This window comes from Camelus dromedarius, chromosome 4 (genome assembly GCF_036321535.1).
Source record: "Camelus dromedarius isolate mCamDro1 chromosome 4, mCamDro1.pat, whole genome shotgun sequence".
Classification (NCBI taxonomy): domain Eukaryota; kingdom Metazoa; phylum Chordata; class Mammalia; order Artiodactyla; family Camelidae; genus Camelus; species Camelus dromedarius.
In genome coordinates this window covers 36,561,360-36,587,541 of record NC_087439.1, presented here as the reverse complement: position 1 = coordinate 36,587,541, position 26,182 = coordinate 36,561,360, and the positions used below count along the sequence as shown (strand labels likewise).

The window sequence follows — 26,182 nt, the reverse complement described above, 5'->3', positions numbered from 1 at the left end:
TCACTAAGAAAAAATGTTTTCTCCGTCATGGAGGAAATACCTTTAAATGCTACTTCTCCATAAAGTTTTCCTTTTCAAAGCAAGTAATTGAAAAGCTGCTTTAAGGTAAATGAGTACAGCTGACATCATGTTTAGGTTTTCACATTGCAAATTTGAAAAATCAGACATTAGCTTCTAAGTACTGCCAATGATCTTACATGCAAAGAGTAGGGAATTTTACTTTAAAAAAAAAAAAAGATATTCGTAGGGAATTCAGTTAATCTCATCCAGCTTGGACAGTATTTCTCCATGACAGAATTATTAAACTTCTAAAGACATTTACGTTGGAAGAACTAGGACTTCCTGAAATAGGATGAAGTGGGCCTCTCCTCTGCATAACACAGTAAGGGGGGGGGGGGCTCCACTGAGCCTCGGCCTCCACAGAGAAAGACTGGAAGGGGCCCAGTAAATTCTTCTGATGGTTGTTAGCCTGCCCGTTCTCCTAAGCAGTTCCAAAAGGAAAACTCTGTTCCCCTGCAATGTATCAAAACTAGTAGAAACAATGCAGGCAGGGCGCTCTCGGGCAGCCCAAGAAGGCTGCCTGGACATATGGGGACACAAGCTTCCCTTCACGGCATCTGTTGGGCAAAAATATTTAGATTGAATAGAATTAGCATGATGGAAGTCAGCTTAAATAGTAAGGGGGAGGCCCAGGAATTTTCGAGGATAGGTTAGCACCGTTTGAAATTTCCCCTAAATAAACGGTGCTAATACTGTACATGGAACTCTGGTCTAAGCCCTGGATGGGAGCCCATGCTTCCCCAAAGCCTGAAATGCCGGGGCAGCTGCGAGCTCTTCGCACCAGCCCACCCCCAGCCTCTGCCGCTCCGACCCGAGCTCCATGGGTCGACAAATCTGTCACAACCTAAAATGGAAAATTAAATGGAAAGCCTCTTCCTCTCTTCTCCAGGGCCTGTGTAGTTTGGAACATGAATCTTACCCAGCCTGTTTTATAAGCAGCTGCCAACCCTTCCAAAGCAGGAAGCCAAGATATCTCACCTTCATCTCTGCTCACTGGGATCATTGTGTTCTTGAATATTTTACTCTGCTAAACAGTTAAGATGCACAAAGCTTGCCATTCCCAGGCTACATCTTACAAAAACAGGGGTGTTCTCCAGGTACAAAAAGTACAGGCCCCACCTCCAGCAACCACAGAACCATAACTGAGTCACAAGTCCCTGCTCCCCAAAGAGCGATGGGGCCTCCATGCCCAGGACTGACCCAGGAGGAAGCTCTCCCCTTCCTCTGCCCCACCATGCCCGCCTCTTCAAAGAGCTGTGGCTACAGTCTGCCTGGGGAGGAAATGCCTGCTTTTTCCCCTTCTCCTCCCTACCACACCTCCAATGTGTTCCTTGGCAACACGTTCTAATTCTGCAGGTCACTGAAGGAGAGAGAACAGAGGAACACTGTCACCAGCACACTGTGCCCTTTCCAGCCACCTACAGTCCTCGCTCCCTGCAGGAGATGTGCTAACCAGGCATGAAGCACCATCTCATGAAGCAAGGGGTGTGGGAGGGTGGTCTTCCCTGAAAGAGGGACTTTCGAACCACTTCCTCCTCAATTGTTATCATTTTTCACATTCAGCTGCGTCGAGAACATGTTGACTTGAGCCAAGGAATGAAGGGCAGCCTCAGTAACATGAAATATGTCATTTGACTTTAGCAAGACACAACTTAAAACACAGGTGACATTAAAAATTTTGACTATGCCAACTTGGAATGGGAATCCCACATGGTTTTTTCAGAAACCGTCTAAACCATTGCCTCCTTTAGTGCAACTCGTAATAGCAACAGTTCTCTTTCCTTTGTAGGAGCCCAGGAGATAGAGGAATGTAGATGAGACCCACCCTGCCCCAACCACATGGAGACAAAAGTAAATAATATAACAAGAATAAGTTAAAAGAAAATATTGAGACACTATGGAGAGAGCATGTAATGGGGGACTAACCAGCCTGGGCTCGGCTGGGACTGTATTCAGTCAGGTACTAATTAATAACCTCAATATTCCTGCAGCTCAGTCATTCATTGACAAACCAGAAAATTTCTTTTCCCTCTTTAGAACACTTTTAAAATTGCAGCACCAACTCTCAATAAGAGAAAGAGACAGAGTAAGAACAAACTAATGAATGAATGAATGAGGGTACTTTTCTGTCATTGAAAAGGTTTCTATTAAAACAAGAAACTGGCTTGGTTGTAATCAGAGGCAGGCAATGCCAGAACACAGAATGAAAAGGAAAAGGCTATCCAAAAAAATGTGTAGCCCAGGCCAGCTTCTTGAAGACAGACAGACTCTGTGGAGGAGAGGACATTTCAGAAGAGCTAAGAAGGCTACAAAGAAAGTCAACTGGCTATCACAGAATTGATGCCAGAGATCTCTCAGTGGTGGACGGCTCAGAGAGGGATGGGCATGAAAACAGAAGTAACACTGGGGAAAATCTGTTAGGAGAAACAGCAGGTGGAAAGGTAGAGAGAGGCGAGAATGGGAAATTAGCAGAGTAAGCTCACTGCACGGGCTTGAAGCCAAGCAAAAAGAATTCAAATCTGCTACAAAACCTCAACCCACCATTCATATGAAATGTCCAGAATGAGCTGATCTACAGGGACAGAAAGCAGACGGCCAGTTGAGTCAGGCTAGGGTGTGGGGGGAAATAAATCGTGACTGCTCATGGGTACAGGGTTTCTTCTTGGGGTGGCAAAACTGTTCTGAAATCAGATGGTGGTGATGACTGCACAACTCTGAATACAACACAAACCACTCGATGGTTTAAATGGGAGAATATTATGGTGGGCTACTTGTATCTCAGTAAGACAAATATGACACAAATGAAACAAAACCCCACTGAAGATCCTGATCCAAGTAAGAACTCAGGGAAGAGGCCTTTCCTCAGGCAGAGGGACCCTCACAAAGCTGTGGGGCGGCCACACCAGGGAGCCCGCAACCCAGTCCCAGAAACCTCACAGCTCTTCTGTGATAATCTCCAAAACACAAACTGGATGAACCTGCAGCTTGGATTGTCAAATGACACTTGAAGGAAACTGCACATTACAAAAGAAAATAAAGAGCTCTGACGTCACTGCACTTGGTTACCTATTAATGTGGACGGGAGTGGGGCTCAGTCCGTAAGAAAACATAAAATATCCCTCAAACACAGGTGCGTCACTCAGCCACGGGGAGGAGCTGAGCTGTGCAGGACAGCACCCGTGTTAGAGTGCGGCCGGGTCTCAGCGCACGGGAGGCTGAGCGAGTGACCTGAAAGGCACCAGGCTGCAGGCTGAGACACACAGGCACCCAGGCCCACCTGCAGAAACCCAAACACACTCTGTCCAGGGCAGGATGTAAAAACAAGGGCTCTTCAATTCCCTGGTTGATTCTAATCAATCAGAAACTACTGAACTAATCAGAATCCTTACTTTTTAAAATTTAAATGTATTATTTTAATTTAGAATGCTATTTTTTTTATTGAATAATAGTCACTTTACAACGTTGTGTTAATTTCTGATGTACGGCATCATGTTTGTTATACATATAAAAAATCCTTGCTTCTGACTTCCTTTGAGAAGGAAAGAAGTATGCAAAGAACTCAATTCAATATTGCTCAAGTCACCCAGCCAAGCAGCCTTAGAGTCAGGGGTACCCTGCATCCCCAGAAGACCCTCAGCACAACAACACTGCGTAGGTATGGTTTCCTTAGAAAATCCTGGCCTCCGAACAGCGGTCAGATGCCATTATAAGAAACGAAAGAACACACACCTGTAAATAAGTGGGAAAACCAGTGACCTTGAGACTGGGCGGGGAAGGTGTCTCAACACACAGGGCTTTCGCCACCCTACTGTGTGTCCTATCCAGGCCTCACTCCCATCAAATGGAATTACTCAGTGAGCAGGGAAGGCTTTTGCAACTTCAGGGGCCAGGCCTGATCTGGAAATTTTCTTTACCCAATGAGCCCCGTGCTATAAGATAAACACCAAGGAATGTAAAAGCCAAAGAATGCTTCATGCTCTCAGCTGTCCATGGAGCCGGCGCTGTCTGCAGAGGCCAGGGCCCCGGCGCGGCTGACCTTCACCCACCACGCTAACGCCCTCTTGAGAAGGGCCCGGTGAGCGCTCTGGATGAAGTGCATGGAGCCATGACCTTCCCGAGCAGTGAGCTTCTTACCTATAATTCCACTGTCCTTGCTCTCCAGGGTGGAACCAGGGCTGCTAATGGTCTCACAGGGACTTTTGTTGGCTGCCGTCTTGCTGACACAGCTGTTCAAGGTGGAGCAGGGGCTATCGGTGCTGGGAGATGCGGTGCTGCTTGTTAGTGTGGAGCAAGGGCTGATGCCTTGGCTCAGAGCTGTGCACTGCAAGACGAATGCAAGGAGGAGTTAGTGTGGCTTCTCACAGGACGCGGCTACACCTCCCTTTGTATTTTGACGCTAAAACAATGAAACTAAAAACGGGAACATGAAAAACTGTTTTTTTCTTTTTTAAATCTAGGGAGCTTGATATATACACCATCTTCCAAATTTTAAAAGAGAAATCTTGTTCTTGTCCCCTCCCACTGTGATCTTCCTTTTTTCTTAAAAGGGTAGTCTTAGACATAATTGAGTGGGAATGCGTATTTGTAAAACAGAAATAGCAAACAGGCAGACTTCCTTTCATTTCAAGTCTGCAGAAGACAAATGGGTTCTTTGACCTCTGTATGGAAAATCTGGGAACTCTGTTTTTGTCATGTTTCACAAGCACTGCCACCTGATTCAATTCCTGGAGATTTATGGGCTCTGCGATCAGGGGAAGGAGACGGGTGGCCACTGCGATCTCAATCAGCACAGGACACTCCCGCAGAGACCTGGGGGGAGGGGCAGGGGCTCCAGCCCCTCGCTGTTATTCACACATCCCCTGTGCATCTCAGAGGGATGGTGGGATGCAGGGGCAGGCCAGGCCGCTGCTCCCTAGGCAGGGAGTGCTCTTCGCAGATGATCCATTTGATCTCATTTTATTCTGTGTCTGCTCATTTCCTATAAATATTTTCCTCACCCCACTGACCCTCCAAAATCTCAACTGATAAAAAAAAAAGCACAGGAAAGCATATACGAAAGCAGCCAGATGAGAAGAATGGTGCTATAAAGATAAAAGTCATGTCGTTACTAAGGAATTGTTGCAGCCACTTTAATCCAGTGAGCTGCTCCTCTCCGGAAGGTTAATGTGGACATTTTCCTAAGTTCTGCTTCTCCCCACCTCCCCACTACAAAAACCCACGAACCAACTGTTGAAATATATTTCAATACACGACGGCCCAGATATATTTGGCCTGAACAATGACCTCCCCACCCAACCCAGGGAGGCAGGGGGAGACGGCTACGCCTTCACTGGTCCTCTGAGCAGGGATGGCACAGTGCCTTCCTCGGGCATTACCATGGTCTCATTTTTTTCTTCAATGGTTATGTGTGTGGCACTTGGGATCCCTTCGCCCAGTAAAAATCCCAGCCTTGTCAACAGTTCTTGAGCGGCCGGCGAACAGCTCGGTTCATTATCGGCCTTTGCTTCTGGAACAAAGAAAGAAAACAATGAAGACGCCCCTCTGGGGAATTTCAGTACCGCATCTGGAAGAGCTGGCATTACAGCTGCTCGCCTGGTGCTTTTGTGTATTTTTATAAAAACGCATAAAGTTTGACAATGTCGCCTGTCCTCCAGCAATACATTCTAATTAAGAGGCTGTGACAGGTTAAGAAAACAGTAAAAGAGAAACTCCAGGTGCAAAGGGTGAAACAGTTGACCTGAATCAGAAGAACAGTGTCATTATCTGATAGCAATTTTTCCATGTCATGCAAAATATACTTCAGACACCAAAGGTAGAAAAAGGCCAACCTTCACCTTACTCTTAAAGAGCACAGTGTGTCCAATGCCTACAGGAGGTTAAAATAAAGTAAAACCCAAGTGGCATGCTGGCTACTTATACGCTGGGGGAAATGTGAAATCCGAGCTCTCACGAAACAAGACAGGGGCATGACTACTTCGGTGGAAACTTGCAGTGCATGCCCCACAGGAATGAAAGTCAAAACCAGAATTCCAACCCAAGGGTCAATCATCAGGGGTCCACACTGAAACAAAGACCTTAAGTCCCAATGAAACGTGTCCCAAGAGACTGGACCCAGTAGTATACCCTTCTGTCCATGAGGAGGCATAGAAAAATCAGTTGTGTTCTCAGCACACTCCAGGTTAATGCTGGAAGCACATTTCACCTGAAGGTCACAGGGCATGTCTGGAAGCTGTTCCTTCCTCTAGTCTCTCTAAGGCTGGTCATCTTGCTCCTTGCACTCAAGAATTTTATTGTTGGATTTGATTTAAATGTTGAGCTATAGGTTAACCTTGTATCCAAAGCCTGTGGGAACTTAACTATGGTTGACAAAATGATATTCACATTATTCATTCTAACAGTTTTAAGTCGGCATTTATCAGGGAATGAAAATGATGTATAAAGCAAACCATGCCTATGAAGTTAGAACTTAACAGTATGCAACCTGTAACACAATCATTCATCTTAATGTTTCTTGTTAATTGTCCAGGTACCCAGATCCACACATTCATAAACCATTTTCCCTGGATGTGGAAATCTGCAGATAATAGATAAGAGGTCATAGAAAAATAAAATGAGGAAAGAACAAATTCACGGTATTACCTTGGAGCTGCAATACCACCATCAACGTTCAACGCTAACTTTGCCTTTTCTAAGCAGCTGCAAAAGTCAAAGTAAGCAGAGCTGAGAAGACCACCTGTATTATCCTCGCCCACATTATCAGTTCTGCTAGGTCAGGCTCCAGGAGGGCAGCGACAAGGGAAACGAGGCCGGCTGTGTCCTCAAGGAAGGAGAAGCACTCTACCCCTTGCTCGCTCTCCAAAGCTCCCAAGGTTTAGGGTGAGAAGAAGGGCTGTTTCCAGGCTGGTTGTTTTTTGGTTGCTCTAGAAAACTGCAGGGCTAAAATAATCAAGGCTCCATTGTTCTGGGTTAAGAGGTTAAGCCTTGCTCTTTCTGATCATCTGAGTTAAACTCATAACATGGAAGAGCAGCAGCCCCAAGCCAGTGACTGGGGTAAGGAAGCCACCCCAGGGCGTGTCAACCACACCCTCAAAGCCACTCTACAGAAGGTCCCTTCCCACCAGAGATCTCCAACCACATCTGGTTTCTTAAGGTACATGGGCATTGGGGAAAGGAAGGCAGGACCCAAAACAAATCAGTACAACCCAGGCACACCCAAGGGCTGAACCACTGCAGAACAGGATCAGTCTCGCCCTCCCTTGCCCCAAGGCTCAGGCAGGGCAGTGACTTTATCTTAGGTGGCAGCTGGACCGGAGGGAGAGAACAGGATGCAGCTGGAAAGGGGAACAAGTGGGTGAGGGGCCAGAACTCAGCCGCTTCCCCATTCCACACCTCCCTTCCTTTCGAAACAATCTCTACCCGGCTACCCAATTGTGACTTGCCCCAGAATGTCTAGCTTCTGGTCCAACCTGAAACGCTCTGGGGAAAGAGCCAGGAACGACTCCCAGTTGGCAGCTGCTGTGGAGGCAGAGAGAGCAGCTGCACAGGGTGGGCCGCCACAGAATTCACCCTGACGGCAAACGAGGCCACCGCACCCCGCTCACTGGGGGCTCACTCCGTGCAGTTCCTGCGGGGTGGGAGCAGCAGAATCCCCACTGCAGCTGCAGACAGACACCCCAGATTGTCAAGGTTCTCATTAAAAGATACATACATGTGTTGTGTACCTATGAGATATATATACACACATCTCCAAAGACAACTTGTCATCCAAACCTCCAGTCCTCAGACAAGCTGGGGAGCAGTGGACATTCCAGGCCTCATGTCTGAATAGACAAGAGACACCCAAGTTCATCATTAACTTGCTCTCTTAACTATTCAACCTGGACTTTGTTTCTACCAGAGCTCCAAAACTCTACCCAGGTTCAGGATGAATGAACAGGTGTTCTTCATTCCGGTTTGTGCATCCATTAAGCCACTGCAATTTTCTTTCTTCCAAAGGTTTCCCAACTGTCTTTTCAGATTATTCTTTTTACTGAAATGTCATCCTAGTGACCTTGTCCTCAGAAGTCCCCTTCAGTATGAATTTCTTAATCCACTTCAAGCTGTCTGCACCTTTCCTTCCCTAACACACAGAGCATTCTCTCACTGAACTCTTCGTTCTGGCAGAAGGACCCCTGGGTGCGGTGTGACGGTGCCATCTGGGGGGAGGTGAGTTGGCAATGAACTCACACCGATACTTCGACTATGAAATGAAAACGCACTTCTCCTTCTGCAGTCAATTACCAAATACTGAGATCTGAATAGTCAGGCAGGATTTTCCTTGAGCCAATAATTCGTATTCCAAAATGACTCCCAAACCAAAATTCAATGGGACACTCTAACTGGAGAGGTTATTTTCATTCGTGTAGTTAATATTACATCACTCATCAATAATGGGTGCACCTTACCCCATACCAGTGGGATAAGGGCTGGAGAGAAAGGCCTCATCTCTCAGCAATGCTTTACATCTCATAGATTTAAAGAGTGAAAGAATTCATGATGGCTATACTTGGAGCTGAGAGAATTAACTGGCCTCGCCCTCCCTAGGAATCCATCAGGCAAGTGGAGAGAGTGCTATTCCTCCCAATCATGTTCTTGGGGAAGCCTGGCTACCACACCACTGTGGAATAATCACGCTGAGAAAGGCAAAGGGAGTTTCTTCCATCACTCCCCACCTGGCTCTTTTTTAACTATTCACACCTGTTGGATCACATCTGGGCCGCCAACATGCAGGTTCAGTCCACAAGGGGACTGGTTCCCCAGTGACCGCCCTCCTGACGTCAAACCTATCTGAGCCCTTTATAACCACCCCTCAACCCCTCCCCCTACAGTCTCAGAGGCAAGAACTTCTCTCCACTAAAGCTGTCCTGGACCCCTTACTGCTTGAGCCTCTCTAAACCTCAATTTCCTCATCAGGGAAGTGGCCATAACCCACTTCTTACAGGTTATGAAGCTCAAAACACATGTGAGAAACACCATATGAGCAAAACATCTTTAAGATGCTGTATCAAAGTTGGTCATTATTCCTACCAACTCTAACACCAAGTACCCATTTTCTTACTATTTTCTGTTTTCATGGCTTCCTATCTATACTCAGTGTGCATCTATTTCTCTTACCTTAAAAAAAAAAAGTTTTCTGTTTGGAATTTTCTTGCCTTAACTGTTTCTGAACTCACTATTCCTTCAAGACAACCAATTTCCTCATTTTTCTGATTATCAAACTGCTTCAAGTTGGCCCATGCTCACTGCTTTCATCTCCCATCTAATCATCCCCTCCTCTTAAAGCCAGACTTCATTAGAACCCAGCGTCCCTGGGGATTACCAAAGGGTGCGCCATCGAGAGGAGCCTCTTCTCCACTCTCACCCTCCTCACACTCAGCGGAGCCCTGGGCAGTGTTGCTGATGTCTGGCTGTTCACTAGCATACGACCTTGAACCACTGACTTATCAGCTTCCAAGACAGTACCTCTGAATCAAGTCTTTCAAATGAGACACAGCCTTGCTTGACGTTAAACCCCGTCCTCTGCCTCTACGTGCCCATGACCGGCTTCTTGCTAAGCCTCTTGCCTTCCTTGCTTTCTGTTCCACAAACACTTCCTGCCTCTTTCTGGTTACTCCTTCTCCTGAGCCATCGCCAACCCCTCCTCCTTGAATCTCCAAAAACAGTATTTATAAATGAGCATCCATCCATGAACCTGATCTAGTTCTGTCAATAATCAGTTTCCAGGTCTGTAATACAAACACATAGCTATTATACAAGTTATCTTTAAGCTTTTCCTCTCATGCACCCTATACTGAAACTGTCACCATATCTTACCATGTCCTCTTTCAAAATGTTTCCTGAATTAGCCCTTTTCTCTTCAATCATACTGCCACTTATCTCTAAGCCCTCATCCTCAAGTATAGATAGCCATTAGATTCTGGCTCAATTCTCTCATCTATTTTAATTTTCTCCCTCTCTCCTTTTCCTTCCTCTAAGCCAGTGGTTCTCAGACTTTTTGATCTCAGAGCTCACTGTTAAAAATCGAGGATTCCAAAGAGCTTTGGTTTATGTGGGTTATATCTATGGTTACTTATGTTAGAAATTAAAACCAATAATTTAAAAATCGATGTTAACCCATTTTAAGTTAATAAAAATTGCATTAACAAGTAACATTTTTAACTTAAAAAGGCATATTTTCAATTTAAAAGTTACTTAAGAATGACACTGTTTTACAACCTTGGGAATTCTTTTTAGCATCTGATTTAATAGAAGATGGTTGGATTCTGATGTCTACTTCTGCATTCAATCTGTTGTGATACGGGTTGTTGTGATACGGGTTGTTGTGATATACATTCTTGGGTTGAAACATGGGAAGGATTGTGGCTTCCGAGAGCTGTGTAGTGGGGAAAGGGAGGAACCTTCTCAGTTAATTACAGATACTCTGATACCTCCCTAAAACCTGACAAGCAGCAATTTCTTAAAGGCTAGTTCCAGTGTTGACTCTGAATCTGTATCAGTGAACTTTCTGTACTCTGTTACAGTAAAATCCAATGGTCTGTTTTATGCTTCAAATGGATTTTCACCCATGCAAGGGTTTATAACATCATGTATAGGGGTCATTTGGAAAATATGGGTTTTGCAGATCTTGCCAGTGTTGACACATTTTATTAGACAACATCAAAATACCACATTCATTAATATCACCACAGATCTCTATAGAAAAGTCCTGGGAAGCTGTCAAGCTCATTGTGACAGATGCAAATTCCCCTAATTTTCATTCAAAAGGTCAAATTTTGTCATTGGCAACTAATCCCTGTCAGGTTTGTTTTTTTTTTTAATTGAAGTGACGTGATCATTTGTGTTCCTTTTTGAGAAAATGTGTCAAATACCCAATTCTGAGTAACCATGATTTGTTAGTCGTTCTTTCAAGTAAAAATGGTGTTCCATTAAAAAAAAAAATGGCTAGTTCAGCTTGCAATTCAAACCATCACACAGGTGCTTCTCCTGGAGACAACCATGACACTTCAGCACAGAGCAGAAGTGCTTTATGTGGACCTCCAACTTCCTCACACAGACTATAGAAAGATGGAAATTCAAGGGTCAAGACTGAACAACATTCATTATTTTTAGTGTTTCGTCAAGGACTTTCTTCAGTGAAGTATTACTTCTGATGGAAGTGTGCAGTGGTTAAAAAAAAAACAAACCCATGTGTAGCCCTAGAATAGCTGGTGCCCTTCCTCTGACGTGCACGAAGGCATCAGAAGTTTTACCAACAGCTGCTTTTACACCATCACTGCAAATGTCAAGGCAAGAGAAACAGAAATAACTCAGTGTTATTATGAGAAGAGTTTTGACCTCACAGACCCCTTGAGGGTCCTGAAGACGCCTAGAAATCCATGACCCACACTTGTAGAACCTTTAAGTCTTCACCTGCACTAAATTCTCCCTTTTCTTAAAAATACTAAATAAAGCCATATTCACACACACACACCCCTCCACCCTACTAACTGATCTCCTCTCATTTACTTGCTCAGCTCCTTGGGGGTAAAAGATAGGTGGTTTACCTTCACCAATTTCATTTCCTTATCATGTACCTACAACTTAAACTCATTTACCTTCACAAGTCTCCTCAAACAGCCCTGTTAGGCACAGTAACTTTAAAAAAAAAAAAAAAAAAGCCCGTCTCCTTTTATTTTCCTATGTATTTTTGACCTTGCAAATACTCTGTCCTCCCAGGAAGAAAGTGGCCACTGTCGTCACATTAGACACTCAGGGGAAATGGATACTGTGTGGTTTTGTGGGTTCTTCCACCATTTTGCTGGTGTTTTTTTCCAGCTTATTCACAGATCAAGAATAAAATACCAAAGTTTTTCAGTTCTCTCCTCTCGGTGACCTTTCCCTAGTCCAATGCGCCTGGTCTCATCATGTTCTGTCTAAGCAAAGGCTGCCCAGTTTACCTCCTGAGCTCTTTCTTAAGCCCCAGTGTGATTTCCCAACTGTTCACTAGACACCTTTGCCTAGAAGTTCCAAAACCTCAAAGTCAACATGCCTGAAGCTGAACTCAAACCAAAACGGACGGCTCCCTCTCTTCTGGCTAGGCCTTTTAAGTCTCAAAACTGTGAAGTCATTGTCCTTGTCTCTTCCGGCTTCCAGGTCCTTGCAACTCCTCAAAAATCTTCCTATTCATCACTTCTTTCCTGATCCTGTTCTAACTTGAGATCTTATTCTCTCACTTAGCTACTGAAATCACTTTCTAGCCATTCCCCTTGATTCTAGTCTCCTTCCTGCCCCACTGTACCCTACACTTTGTTGACAGGTGAATCTTAAGGCATAGCTCCAAGCAAGTCTTTCCCAGCACAGCACCTCCCTTTGCACCCAATTTGTCACACAGCTTGGATTAGTCAACACTACTCCCCCATATTATAGTTACTCTGCATATGCAAGTCTTTAATCCCAGCAGACTCTAAGGCTCTAAGAAAAAAGGACCTATTATGCTTGACAACCCATCTTAAATGGCAGCCAACACAGTGCTTTTCACAGAATAAGAATTTAGCATTTATTCAAGGAAGTGCAGAATGAATGGCCACTCTACCTCTCGTCTCTCCACCTGCGCACACACACCATGTATGTCCCCTCTCTGTACTTTGATCTAACCAAAACCTTATTCAACCATTGGTCAAATGATGCATCACTACCCTAAGAAGCTGAAAATTAAATGAGCAGGTAAGCAAGGTTACCTCTTAGGAAAGGAAGAGAAATGTGATCAGAAGGAAACAGTAATGTTTTATTTCTTAAACTGAGCAGTGGGTAGACAGGTACCATATTTTTTGTACTTTTTCATTCTCTACATCTTTTTGAATGTCTGAAATAGTAATCAAAAACGTAAGGGGCTAATATTTACTCAAACATATATCTAACAAAAGACTCACTCCTCCTAATAAGACAGTTTTGCATTTAATTATTCTGCTGTTTCATATGTGTTAGTTTTACTTGCTAACTAGATGGCTAGGAAAAAGTTTCATCATATTTTGAGATTGATCTTCACCGAGCAATGACTCATAGGACTAAAACTTTCTCACCCACCCTATCAAAGCTTGCTCAAGTAGCTAATGATAGACTGAAGCAAACCTAAATGGATTATGGTTGCCCCTAATTCAAAGAAACATACCTGTGAACCCTATTATCATTTAATAATTCTCCCTAATTTATCTGGCTTTTTATTTTCCCTTAAGGCAGAGGTATTGTGGGTAAGTAACCTCTTCCCCTTAAAAAGTATGTTGGTTTAGCGAAAGGAGGCATATTTGTGAAGAACTTACTTCATATGACACACAGCTTATTAGGATCACTTGACAGGAAAAGGGGAAATGTATTTTGTTTGCGGACCTCATTAAGTCACTCTTTTTTGTCAGAGTAGAAAATGCAGTCTTTCCAAAATATTTAAAAATACCGAATAAAGTAGAATGGCCTTCCATAAAGATGTTCCAAGTTAATGTAAACTTTAAGAAACAGGTTCTTTGCCTACAGTAAAAATGTTCATCTGCCCACACCATATAACCCACCTCTCACATGGCTAAAACATGCAAATCACACAAATACAACTGCTTATACATTAATGGATAAATTCAAAGTGCTCATTGGTTTTGTTTTACTTTGATTTAAATTTCAGAGAGCTCAGAGTCCAGAATTTATGGAGCTACATGACCATCAAGCGAGGCAGCTTAGTCTGGGAAGGGTATTTCAAACATCTAGGAATAATTTGATACTTCACGAGTCTATGGGAAATTTCAAAAGCATTTCATGAGGGGCTGTTTTCAATAGTTTCCTAGTCTGGCGGATACTGAAATGCTATAATTGACAGTATTCAGAAAAGTGTCTTAGACTTTTTGAAAAAATGTCCAAAGGAAATATGGAAAGTATAAGCCCAAAATTTAAATTAAAACCTAAGTGAAAACACTGTGATAAAGCCCTGGAAGTTAGGATTTAGTGCATGATGCATCTGTACATACTTGGGCTAATACTCAGACTTAATTAGTTTCAGTTTGCTCCAGCCTCTCTTTTAGATTCAATGACCTAGACGTAAAATTTATATTTTAATATGGCAAACTTAATTAACTCCATTGAAATTTAAAGGATTCCCTGGAGATTACTAAACACACTATCCTTTACTAATCGCCAAGGTGAATTTTGTTAGGCAACCAGCTCCTCATCAACCAACAGGTAACTTTGCTCGGGTTTCCACCAGCATCACAGCTCTCTATGAAAGATCATGTGTCCACACACATGAACTAGGCCCTTTCCCAGACACCTAAAAAAGGGGAAATGTACCCTGTTTTTTAATTCTGGTGAAACTTCTGGAAACTCCTGGTCTGTATTTGCAGCCCAGATATGTCATAATTTCAGTCCCTGGAGACTAATGGTGCTGAATCTGGGAGTGAGGGTCTCAGGAGAAGGTGCACCTGCAAACTGCAGGCTATGCCAGCGACATCAATCACTGTACTTGAATTTAGCTCAGCTGGCAGCCAAGCATAAGAAATCCTCCTCCCTTCAGGAAACACAGCCAATTCCGCCTTGGGCAAGGGCAGAAATGTTGACAGTGGGAACTATTTACAACCTCTTTTCTTTGCCCAATAAAAATCCTTAATTTCTCTCCATTCTTACCCATGGAGCGCTCTACACTCCAGACAGGACCTCAACAGTACTCCCTGTCACACAGGAAGGGGTCACATAGTGGAGTCTACACCAGCCAAATGCCAGGTACGTAACAGCCCAAGACTTCACAGGCTTTGGTGGGTCGGTATGAGGGTTAAGGGTGGCAGGCTTATTCTGATGAGCAGACAGCTCAGTAAATTTGATTTTCGATACTCACTTCAGAGCAACAGGTTTTCCTTTTCTTTTTGACACCCAGAATAGAAATGAGAGAACAGAGTGACACCCAGACACCCTACACCCATGAATTCACAACAAGGGGGACCATCATGTACGTAGGCTGTCCTAACCAGACAGCACAGCAGACCCTCCCCTCTGCACCACCACACACTCGGCGCCCTGCCCCTCCTCAGCACAAACCCTACTGTGAACCTCTGACCTAAACCCAACGGCTGGGTGCATGGACAGAAGGGAAAAGGGTGGAAATTCTCATGCCAAGAAGCAGGCAATGGCACCTCTCCCCTGCCCAGGAGGCCCGGCTCCTGGTCCCCTTGCCCCCACCCATGCCAAACACCTCTTCTTGATTTTCATCTTCTGACAATCCTTCCACTCAGCTCATTTTTAGCTTTATTTTCACCACCATCACCCCACTCCACATTCCCATGTCCTACTTCGTACCCATGCCCCACTATGCACCAGCAGAAACATGAAATGCACACACAGTGGTAGAAGCTATACCCCTATCCACCCACAATTAGGGAGAGGTGGATGCCAGATATTCCAAGGTGGAAATGTGGATGAGTTGTCTCTTTCAGCCTTACTACACACACTTGTGTCCATAGGCTTCTCTACACATGCCAGGATTCTTAACCACATGTTTCTGCAGGAAAATAGGATGTAAATTTGAAACACATAAAGACCTGAGAGTTGCGAGTTGGGGACACCCCCATCCCAGAAGGGAACAAACAGGTATAACCTTGAATTGATTAAAAAAGAATTAAGAACTATTCAACGATCAGTACATATATGTAAACTAAAAAAAGTGCACTATATTGTATATATGTATTTATATGCAATATAATGTATATGTGCAGTCAAACTGTAATAATTCTACCTAATAAGACTGAAAAAGAAAAAAAATAAAAACTACTGATACATCTATGAAATGTTATAATTTGTAATGTCTGTTACACATATTTCCAGATATGGGGGGAAAAGCAAAATATAAAATGTCTTTATAAAAAGGTTTCAATCAATTTGGATTTTTGTAGCCCCTACTTCAACATTTTCTGAAGAAAAACTTCTGATGTTAAAAAAATAAACAGCTCTCCAAAGCTACCATAGGCTTTTAAGAAAGCTAGTTAAAGTTTCAGCTAAAGTTTCAGCTTTTCAGCCAAAGCCTGTTGTTGAATATTCTAAAACGATAGAGTACTAAAAAACAAAACAGAATGTCCTGTAAGAAGTCCACTGGCTGGCTTTTCATATCCCCCCAAACCAGGGAGGTCAAAATGGACAGGAAATAAATCTCAACCTTAAACAATGCATATGCACCCACTCATCTATTCCTACTCTGTGTACATAAGCCCAAGAATTTACATTTGTTAAACAGATCTCTGTAACTGCCCGAGGAAAACCACCTCCCAGATACATTCAGTTTAGCAAAGCATTCCCGCAAGAGGCACTCAAGGGTCACTCAGCAGTGGAGTGTCATGATGTAAAATCTTTAGCGGGGGAAATTGTTGAAAACATACTCTTACCATTCTCACTGGGCTCTGCTGGCTTGGGCACGTCTCGGAACGGGATTATGACTGCGTCTCCAGGCACTCTGGGGCTTTCCACATACTTGGGCTTCCTGACAGGACCTGCGGTGGGAAAGATCTAAGTGTGGCTAATTTTTTCCAGCTGCAAACAAAGCTTCAGAATTTACAGTGAGTGTCCTCACCAGGACCCAGAGATGCCTAAAGGAAGAGCCGGCCCCTTCCCCTCCCTTGAATACACACACGGTCATTTTAGTCCAGACGCGGGAACATCCAGTCTGGGCTGCCAAAGGAGAAAGGGGTCCAAGCTCAGCTTCGAGAATGTAAACTCCGACAAAAACAAAAGCTGCTATTCTGCCGTGCCGTCTCTACAGCTGTCTTTGGTGTATGTCACGTAGGTGATTTTGACATGTCCAGACCCGGACAGCTTGTGGTGAAGGGTGTTTTATTTGGAATTTTTCTCTAACTGGGAAGAGACAATTGGGTTGCCTGGTATGTCCAAAGCCAGGAGGCAAGAGTTACCAGCAGCCAGACGGTAACATCAACCTCGCTCGGAGCGGCCATGGAACGCAGACGTTTTATCAGGCTGGTGACGCAGGGGGATGGCGCGGGGGCAGAGAGACGGCTGCCTTCTTGGCAGCTGATATAGCTGCCTTCAGAGAGGCCAGTTCAGGATGTGAGCTGGGGACACAAGAGAGCTGACAGCCCTCTCTCTCACCTCTCTCTCAACCCCAGCTCATCATCAGAAAATCTGGGATTCTAAAACAGACTGAATGGACCCCCTCACATAGAGCTGGTGGCAATGCGCAGGTGCAGCCACTTTGGAGAACAGCTCAGCGGTTCCTCAGATGGTTAAACACATAGTGTTAGCATATGGCCCAACAAACCCACTTCTATGTCAATGTATGTTCAGGCAAAAATTTGTACATGAATGCTCTTAGTAGCATTATTCATAATAGCCAACTGTCCATCAACTGATAACAAAATACGGTACATTCATACAATGGAATATCACTGGACAATAAAAATGAATAAAGAACTATTCATGCTGTAACATGGACAAAGCCCTGAAAGCATTTTGCTAAGTGAAAGAAGCCAGTCCCCACAGACCATGTATATACGATTCCACTCATATAGAATGTCCAGAACAGGCGAATTTATAGAAATAATGTATGAATAGTTGCCAGGGACTGGGGATGTGCAGGCTTGTGGGGTGATGGCTATGGGGTCTGCAGTGATAAAAATGGTCTAAAGTTAGGCTGTGGTGATGGTTGCAAAACCCTGTGAATATACTAAAAACTGCTGTAGTGTACACGTCAACTGAGTGCACTGTATGGTGTGTGATTTGTATCTAAATAAAGCTGCTTTAAAAAAAAAAAAAAGACTGTCTATTCTGTCTGCTCCTTTCAAACATCCCATGACATTCTGGTACAGAATCATCCACTCAACTCATTTTCCTTGGTTGCCTTATAGTTAAAGTGTGCTGTTCACAAGGCCACAGAGACAGGAAACATTTCCCATCCATAAGAGAAAGGCTGGTGGAAGAGGGCTAGCCAGGGGTCCACAGGTCCCCCTCTGGCTCCCTGGGCCACAGCCCCGCCCCTCTGGGGCCTCAGCTACATCACCCTCACCGCACCCGGGAGAGGGGAGTCAGGCAATTCTGAGTATTCTTCTGTGTCAAACATCTTATGTATCTGAGAAATTCCACTCTGAATATGCTTTATGGTGAGAGATGCTGCCATCTAAAGGTTAACTGCAAGAGCATGTACACTACTATAAAAATGATCCAACTCCCAGCCAGTTATGATGTGCCACATTTTAAAAGAGGCTACATTGTCAAAGCAGCTTCTAGTGCTTGACAAATAGGGGTATTATTTCAAACTTTAGAAATCACGGCTTTAAAATGGCTAATGTACCACTGAACCATATGGCTGTCTTCCATAATTTATTTAACCCTGTCAGAAAGGGAATTTTTTAAAAGGTTAAACTGGAATGGTTATTGGGGAGAGAGGGAAAATGTATGTGGAAAATATTAACTATACAACAGTATACAAAATATGCTTCAGATTTTATCAAAAACACAGACTTATGCGTATGTAAACACGCACAGAGGAAAAGACTCGGGAGAGAGGGGCAACAGAGATTACCTGCTGGGAAGGAGGCAGCAAGCAGGACGAGGGCCCCGACAGGGCAGACAGAAATGGACGCAGGATGAATCTGAGAACCTTTCTACACTCCTACTTCCCAACCTACTCCCTGTGGTAAGAGATCCATCAAGGGTACCTTTTCTCCATCATCCTGTTCTCCTCCATTTAAAGAACTCACAGGAGCTAAAGCCTTCTACTCCTGTTGTCCAGTGATTCAAGCTGCCCCCACCACACACTACTCAAGAAGTAACTGCAAGTTCCCACCTACCTTAACTCTTCAGGGTACAGTACGGCAAATCTAAAGAGATCTACTTCCAGGCTCCCAATCTACCTACCCCGTACGTCCTCCAATATTAAACACTCTTAAAATGTGGGCTATTTCACATGGATGTACAATGGTTGCTAGCAACGGCTGAAACCCTGAACCCCAACGTCACCAGAGCACTGCGCCCCACCACCGTCTGTAACTGTGCTCTGCTCAGAGGCTGGCCACTCACTGCAAGAACACTCAGCACTGGGGGTGATGGTGCCAAGAGGAGAGCTTCTGGAGTTGGGCAGACCTAGGTTCAAATGTGGCCCCCCTCCCTCTCCAACTCAGATCTCAGACATCCCAGAGCCAAAAGATGAATGAGGGGGGCTTCAGCTCTAAGAGGAAAGCCCATGAGAGCAGAGACCAGGCTGCTCTGGTTCCCAGGTTCAGCACAGTGCCTGGCGCAGTGAACAGTGAGGCTAGAAACCAAAGGAGACCCAGAATAAAACAAAGTAAATAAAACCATATTCAGTGGTCACATGAGGCTAAGCACTTACATACATTAATTCATTCCATCCTAATAAACTTTGGGAGAAAAGTACTATTTCTCACCCTGCCCCCATTTTCAGGTCAGGAAACTGAGGCTCAAATCAGTTCAACAATTTGCTTATGGCGCACACATGGTAAAGCAGGAATTCAGTTTTGTGGTCTGTACAGGTTTGAAGCCCATGCACTGAAGTACCACCCAGCACTTGTAAAACTAGGAAATCTAGATTAAATGGCAATCCTAGGAAAGGCCAGGGCAGTGGGACTTCCATCACTCAATTGTCCACAGGCCTTGGCTATACATTCAGCCAATCTTTTATTCATACTTACTGGTCTCTGATCTCCCCTCTTACTAGGAGCTGAAATATTCTGAAGTGAATATAAACCACTGCCTTCCAACATGATCCTTTTATTTAAATTGCTTTTCACAAACAGCTGAATCTCAAATGCTGTAAAACTGGATAAATTTATAACTACAGAGATTTTATTCTTTCTCCCTCCAATCGCTCGATAGAGAATCTTTGGGCACATTCCATGAGATACAGCAGATGAACGCTCATTTGCCCTCACTCCCTTTCAAAACACCATTAAAGCCGCAATAAAGGGATTTAAGAGAGACCTGTGGGGCGAGAAGACAACCACAGGCAAGAAACCAAACTTCTGAAAGTGGAAACAAACTGCCAAAGAGCTGGACTGAGAGAGCAGAAAAGAGTAGGGCGAGAAGAGTGGGAAGGAGTGGGGGAGGGAGGCTCGGCCCTGCAGACATCAGCCACCTCGGAGGGGGGGGGGGGGCGTGGTGAGGCTGAACACCTACTGAAGGGAGACTAAGACCTCCAGAACCCCTTCCCGAGCCAGGAAGCATTCCCTCCTTCATCCTGGAAGCAGAGTTTTCCCCTGGAAAGGCTAAATTCCAAGACCATGGAGATTCAAGAGCTAAACCCTTGGCTGCAACACTGAAAAACTCGGAGTAAGAAAAATTCTACGTGCAGACTGCTGGACCCCAGATGCATCCCTGCACACCCTCCACCCCCAGCTGTGACAATGCGACAGCAAGCTCCACGCCAGGCAGGAAGAGAGGAGAGGATTCCTCCCCGGGAGGAAAGACCTATAAGTCATCAGAGCTGGGGGCAAGAGACACGGCGGATTCCTGACCAATCACGCTGCCGCACGTGCACACACCCCTTCCAATCAGCTTTTTATAGCACCTTGTACTTACAAACTAGGGTCATCAGACAGGGAAGAGCCTACCCTAAAAGAAAGCAACCAGAACAGGTTCAGACAGGAACCCTGAGGAATGAGAGGAGACAGGAGGTACACCCTCCAGAGCGAGGGCTACGGTTTCCACTTCCCCAGGGGTTCTAGAGCAAGCAGCAGTCAGGGTCCGCGATGTGGTCAGCTGACCATGCTGACCGCAGGACGGGACCACTGGGGGCCACACCGGTTAGGAACCATTGTAATCACTGACCTGACACTCACCTGCCTTCTGTTAAACCACAACAACACTGAGTTCTATGCCACTGAAATGAAAAACTCCTCTAAATGAAGTGGCTAAATTCTTCATCAACAGAGATCAAAACTGAAAACTCCATCCCCCTAACACCCCCTTAACTCAGGGGGAACTAGTGCCCAGCACCCTCCTGTACCCCGCTGTTTGTTTAAAGGGAAACGCTCGGCATTCCCAAGCACAAGCTGCCTCAAAGTGAAACACCTTCCCCCCGTTATGTGAGCCAAGTGCTCTCAGGCTAGGCCCCCAGATTAACCAGAATCACACTGCAGTAACAGTCACCGAGAAAGCACGGTCTGCTGACTACTGTTTGAGGCAAGAGGCTCTTAAAAACAAAGCTTGAAAATGGGCTCATCCAGAAGCCAGTGTGTTTCCCTGTCAGGCTACCTCACCTCTCCATCACTCCTGGGGGAATCCCCGAGGCGCTGGGATAAAGCACTTCTCAAGCTTAACTGAGCATAAGGAGCCCCTGGGGGGTCTTGTTAAAATGCAGACTCTGCTGTGTGTGGCTGGGACCCAGGGCCATACCCCCGTATCAAGGGTGTCAAGTATGCAGAGCGCAGGCCAGCGTGGGCAGGGCCTCTAAGGAAGACCACCCTTCTCTCAGGGTCTGGGCAGGGTCTAGGGCTGTGGGTGGGGCACCAACGAGCCCAGTTTAGAAGGTTTAAGATAAATGGGGACTGTTTTTCATCATAAATTACACCCAGTTCATAGCAACTCTCAATCCCTTTCCTCATCCCTATTCCCCCAGCTTCCCTGGCTCCCATTCTCTGCCCGGTGATACAGGGGAAGGGGGCTCTCGAGTCTAAAGGTAGAGGGGTCTTAGGATGAAGAGAAACACAAAATGTGCCCCAAGGAGGTTAAACAAGTACTTGGTGGGCAGCTTGCACAGAAGTGGTCCTGCCAGCTCCCTCCGCTGTACAGAAGGGCTGTGTGAGCGGGGCGGCGGGGGGTTGGGGGACAGCCCTCAACCCCGCAGGTCCACAACCTGGAGCACAGCCTTCTCCCCCTCCCTCTCTGCCTTTACTTAAGTCTCCAAATACAATTCTCCCAGGGGCCAGTTTTCCTACTCCTTTTGACATTTTAATCACACAGCTGACTATTTTACTGTTTAGAAACGGCCATATAAGGAGTATTTTCTAAAAAGGGATGGCAGAAATAAACCAATCTGGGTTTATCTCCAGGCAGCAAAAGAGAGAAAGGCAGGGGTTACTTTTCATTTCTGAGTGTTTCAGTTAAAAATAATTATATATATGAAAGCAATATTTGGGACGCAGAACACCTGAGGCTACTTATTGCATTTAAAGTAGATCTTACATTTTTCACAACATATAGAGACTATGAAAATGGACTCTTGTGTTATCAATCATTTTAGGTTTTTATTTTGGGGTTTTTGTGGTTTTTTTTTTTTTTTTTTTTTTAGCATTTTGAACTTTCACAGTAAAGGTGCCCGTATTTAATCCGGTCTGGGTTTTTATTTCACCTTGGGAACTGTTCACAACAAGATGAGAAAGATAAAAAGCATGAGGAAGAGGATTCCTGGGATGGGGAGGGAAAGCGGGGAACCCTTACCACTAAGGCAATGTCATTAAACAGTCAGTAAGAAATGGTAAGCTGTGGTGCCCTATCAGATCACAGCCTTGGGTTTTTAAAGAGCATGACGCCTACAGACAGCTTTCAAAATCTGGCCCCTCTCCTTCCCATACCCCAAAAAGAAGTGTTGTCGGGAGGACGAGACATTCACTCTGGACTGAGAAAGGGGGAGACTCAGCCTAACCAAGTGTACAGGATGGAGGGAACCCTGCACTCTGCGGGACCGACCACGTGCCTATCCACGGGGGCGAGAGCCTCTTGGGAGGATTCACTTTGAGGAAGAAGGAGCCATACAACCAACAATGAACGGACTCAGAAAGCCTCTGCCCAAGGGAAGGGCAATTCCAAGCTCAGAGTGTCGTCCATCACTTGCATTTCCCCTAGAATCAAGGGAGAGGCTGCAAATAAAAACCTGAAATGCTACTTGCGAGGGCTCAGCCCCAGGGAATGACACATGGGTCCTGGGAGCTGCAGTGGGCAGGGGTCCGGGCGGGAAGACCCCGCTGCCCAGCAGCAGGAGGTTCCCTGGTCAGGAGCACATGACGTGCTTCCAGAGGGACATCCTGAAACTTCAAGAAACAGTTTTATTAGGGCCTGGTGTGAGGAGAGGTGGGCAACAAGTCAGTGCAATCTGAGTTATTACTGCTGTCAGCCCCAAGTGAGGTGAGGGCTGGGGAATTCAGACTGTAATTCTAGGGAAGTAAACACAGAAGGCAAGAGGACAGAAATGGATAACCTGCTGATGGTGACTGAAACACAAAAGTTACCTGACATTACTCTCATTAAGCCTCCTTTCTCTTATTTCAAATACCTGATTTTTTTAAGAGGGCACTGAAGAGGGTGGTCAGCTTATATTCACCCATGCGACGCACAGGCACTATGCGATTTGCACGTGCACTGCCGTCACGGCATTAACTTAACTCTAGAAGGAAACAGCATGTCAAACTGGAGCCCTGCTCCTTTCAATAAAGCATCATCAAAATAAATGTTGACAATGATCTGCAAGTCTCAGTTTGCAGTGTGCATATTTATAGCACCCTGAGTACAATAAATTCCTAGGTCAACCAAGTACCCCGAGTACTATTCCCACTCTCCCCCATTGCAGTGTGTCTGCCAGGCTGTCCCTGTACTGCAACTAACTTTCTAGGTATAAAAGCATTCATTCACCCCATTTATTTACTCAACAAGTATCTGTCACACATCCACTGCATGCCAGGCACAGAGTGACAGGATGTGACAGCACTCTCCTGGAGGCTCTCAGTTGCGGGAACAAGGGTCTTGATCACATTGTCTGAATTTTATTTCAAAACACCTCAACAAACAGTGCGACATAATATATGTCCCTCGGCTTTAATCTCCTGCCTAAGGACAATAAGTTGTCTTCACCTGCAGTACAGACTCCAGGAGTAGTTAACTAGCTTTGAATCAAAGGGCCACATGTGAGAGCTAAGGCCCCCCGCAAGTCCAAACCGGTCAGCTAGCCACCCTCGTCGGCAACCAACCCCACCACTACACTCATGATTGCACTTGGGGTTAGAAACAGACTTTCATGAGGGTTAAATTCCTGACTTTGTTAATCAGTATTATGGCTGTTGGAAATTTATCTTCAGTGGTGAATTCATGGTATTTGAGGTAAGAGGACTGACTAGAAATATCACAGAAGTGCCCTGGCCCTTGCATGACCCACAGAGATAAAGGCTTAGCTGGGCCCTCAGAGATGTGCCTGAGACTTGACCCGTAAGTGACTCCGGTCCAGCTGCTGATCCCAGGGATTGTCAGGATGCAAAATGTCAGGGTAAGTGAAATTCTGTCTGCAACAGGCAGAACTCCAAGATGTCACTCCAAGATTGCCAGGCCCTGATTACTGAATCAAACACCAAACACCATCTGGGTACTGTTGTGCAGGGACCCTGCAGGTGGGATTAAGAATTAAGGTTACGGCAGGGGGAGGAGGGCATTGCTCAGTGGGGGAGGAGGGCATTGCTCAGTGGTGGAGGATGTGCTTAGCATGCACGAGGTCTGGGGTTCAGTCCCCAGTACTGCCATTAATAAAGAAACAAACCTAATTACTCTCCTCAAAACAAACAAACACAAGGTTAGTAACCAGCTGACCTTAGACTAGAGAGACCATCCTGGGTTACCGGGTGTGCCCAATGTACTCCTACGAAAAGCATAAGGGGAAGACTGCAGTCAGCCTTCATCTCATGAACCCATGTGATGAGTCACTGGAGGGCTTCCAGAAACCTTTTTACCAGGGCCTGGGCCTTCTGGAAGGAGAGAAGGGTAGGAAACCAGTGCCATCTGAGTTAGAATACGAGGTGAGGTGAGGCAGAAGGTGGTGGGAGGTGGTCAGACAGACAAAGCATGAGAAGGATTCAGCCTTAAGCTGAGAGCAGCCCCTAGCCGAGAGCCAGCAAGGAAGTGGGGACCTCAGTCCTACAGCCACACAGCACTGAACTCGGCCAACCTGACTGAGCTTGGGAGTATTTCACACCCTAAGCACCTAGGAAGGAAAGCAGTTCCGCCATCTTCAGAGGGGCTGTGAAACCCAGAGCAGAGAACCAGCTGCACCAGGCTATGCCTGGCCCTCGACCTCCAGAACTGTGAGAAAATACTTTTTAAGCTGATACACTTGTAGTGATGTCTTAGGGCAACAAGAGAAAACTAACACATCGTCCATGAAATACTGCCATACTTGCTACTGGTGAACACTGACTGCAGGTGCCAGCCATCAGGGCACCAACCCCCCGAGAGGACAGAACTGGAACTTCACTAGGCACACGAAATGGGTTACACGGCTGTGCCACACCAGCCTGCTGATAAATCTACATAATGGCAGAACGCCATTCGAGCCTTGTTTTCATTCACAGCTGAGGGAGTCGATGGGAGGAGACCTCCAGCTCTCACCTCTTGTAACTATTGGAAGTAGTTATAATTTACCATAAAGAATCTAATAACAGTGTCATGAAAAAGAGTATGTATCTGTGTAACTGAATCACCACACTGTACACCAGAAACTAACACGACATTGTAAATCAACTAAACTTTAACCAAAAAAATTTAAAAAAGGGAAAAGCTCACTTAAGAACATGTTAAATGATAAGCCTTTGAAAAACCAGTGTTTATCATACATATGGAAATAAAAATTGAGATGAAATACTGGTGGAAAAAAAAAACAATCTAATACCTGATATTGGTTTTGTTATGCTGGTAAGAATCACTAATCAAACTGTCACAAATAAACGAAATGACCACAAACCTTCGTTTCAAGATGTCCCTGGAAGTAAGACCTGAGTTCTTCCTGGAAAGGTAATTTCAGTTTCTCTAAGGAACTAGGGAAGGAGCCCATAAGGGGAAGGCATTCTTCCGACACTCAGTAGCAAGAAACAAGCTCTGGGCGGCATGATGAAGTAACAGACCAGTCATGTTCGAAGTGTGGTCCCTAAATCTGCAGCAACAGCATCGCCTGGGAGCACTGGGGGTTCTGATGTGCACTCAGATTTGAACACCATGGGTCAGCGTGCCAGCGTGGCTACACAAGTCTGAGCCCATGCTCTGAGGCAGCCCACAATCAAGTATGACTAGACAGACAGCGCCCCCGCCGCCCAGCGCTGAGTGACTCCGGGAGGACAGCAGTAGAGGCAGGAGGTGGGACCTGAGC

At 45.3% G+C, this 26,182-nt stretch overlaps 1 protein-coding gene across 7 annotated transcripts in view; it reads right to left on the bottom strand.

Moving 5' to 3' along the window:
• TANC1 (tetratricopeptide repeat, ankyrin repeat and coiled-coil containing 1) overlaps positions 1 to 26,182 on the bottom strand; it is a 206,615-nt gene that overhangs the window by 62,574 nt on the left and 117,859 nt on the right. For 5 of the 7 annotated variants that reach the window (XM_064484816.1, XM_031451472.2, XM_064484817.1 and 2 more), the window contains exons 5-7: positions 16,482 to 16,586; positions 5,436 to 5,566; positions 4,195 to 4,381 (exon numbers count right to left, since the gene is read on the bottom strand). In XM_064484816.1, the coding sequence (XP_064340886.1) occupies positions 4,195 to 4,381; positions 5,436 to 5,566; positions 16,482 to 16,586 (423 nt within the window). The remainder of the gene's footprint in view (positions 1 to 4,194; positions 4,382 to 5,435; positions 5,567 to 16,481; positions 16,587 to 26,182) is intronic. The other 2 variants (XM_064484813.1, XM_064484815.1) reach the window with 1 other exon arrangement.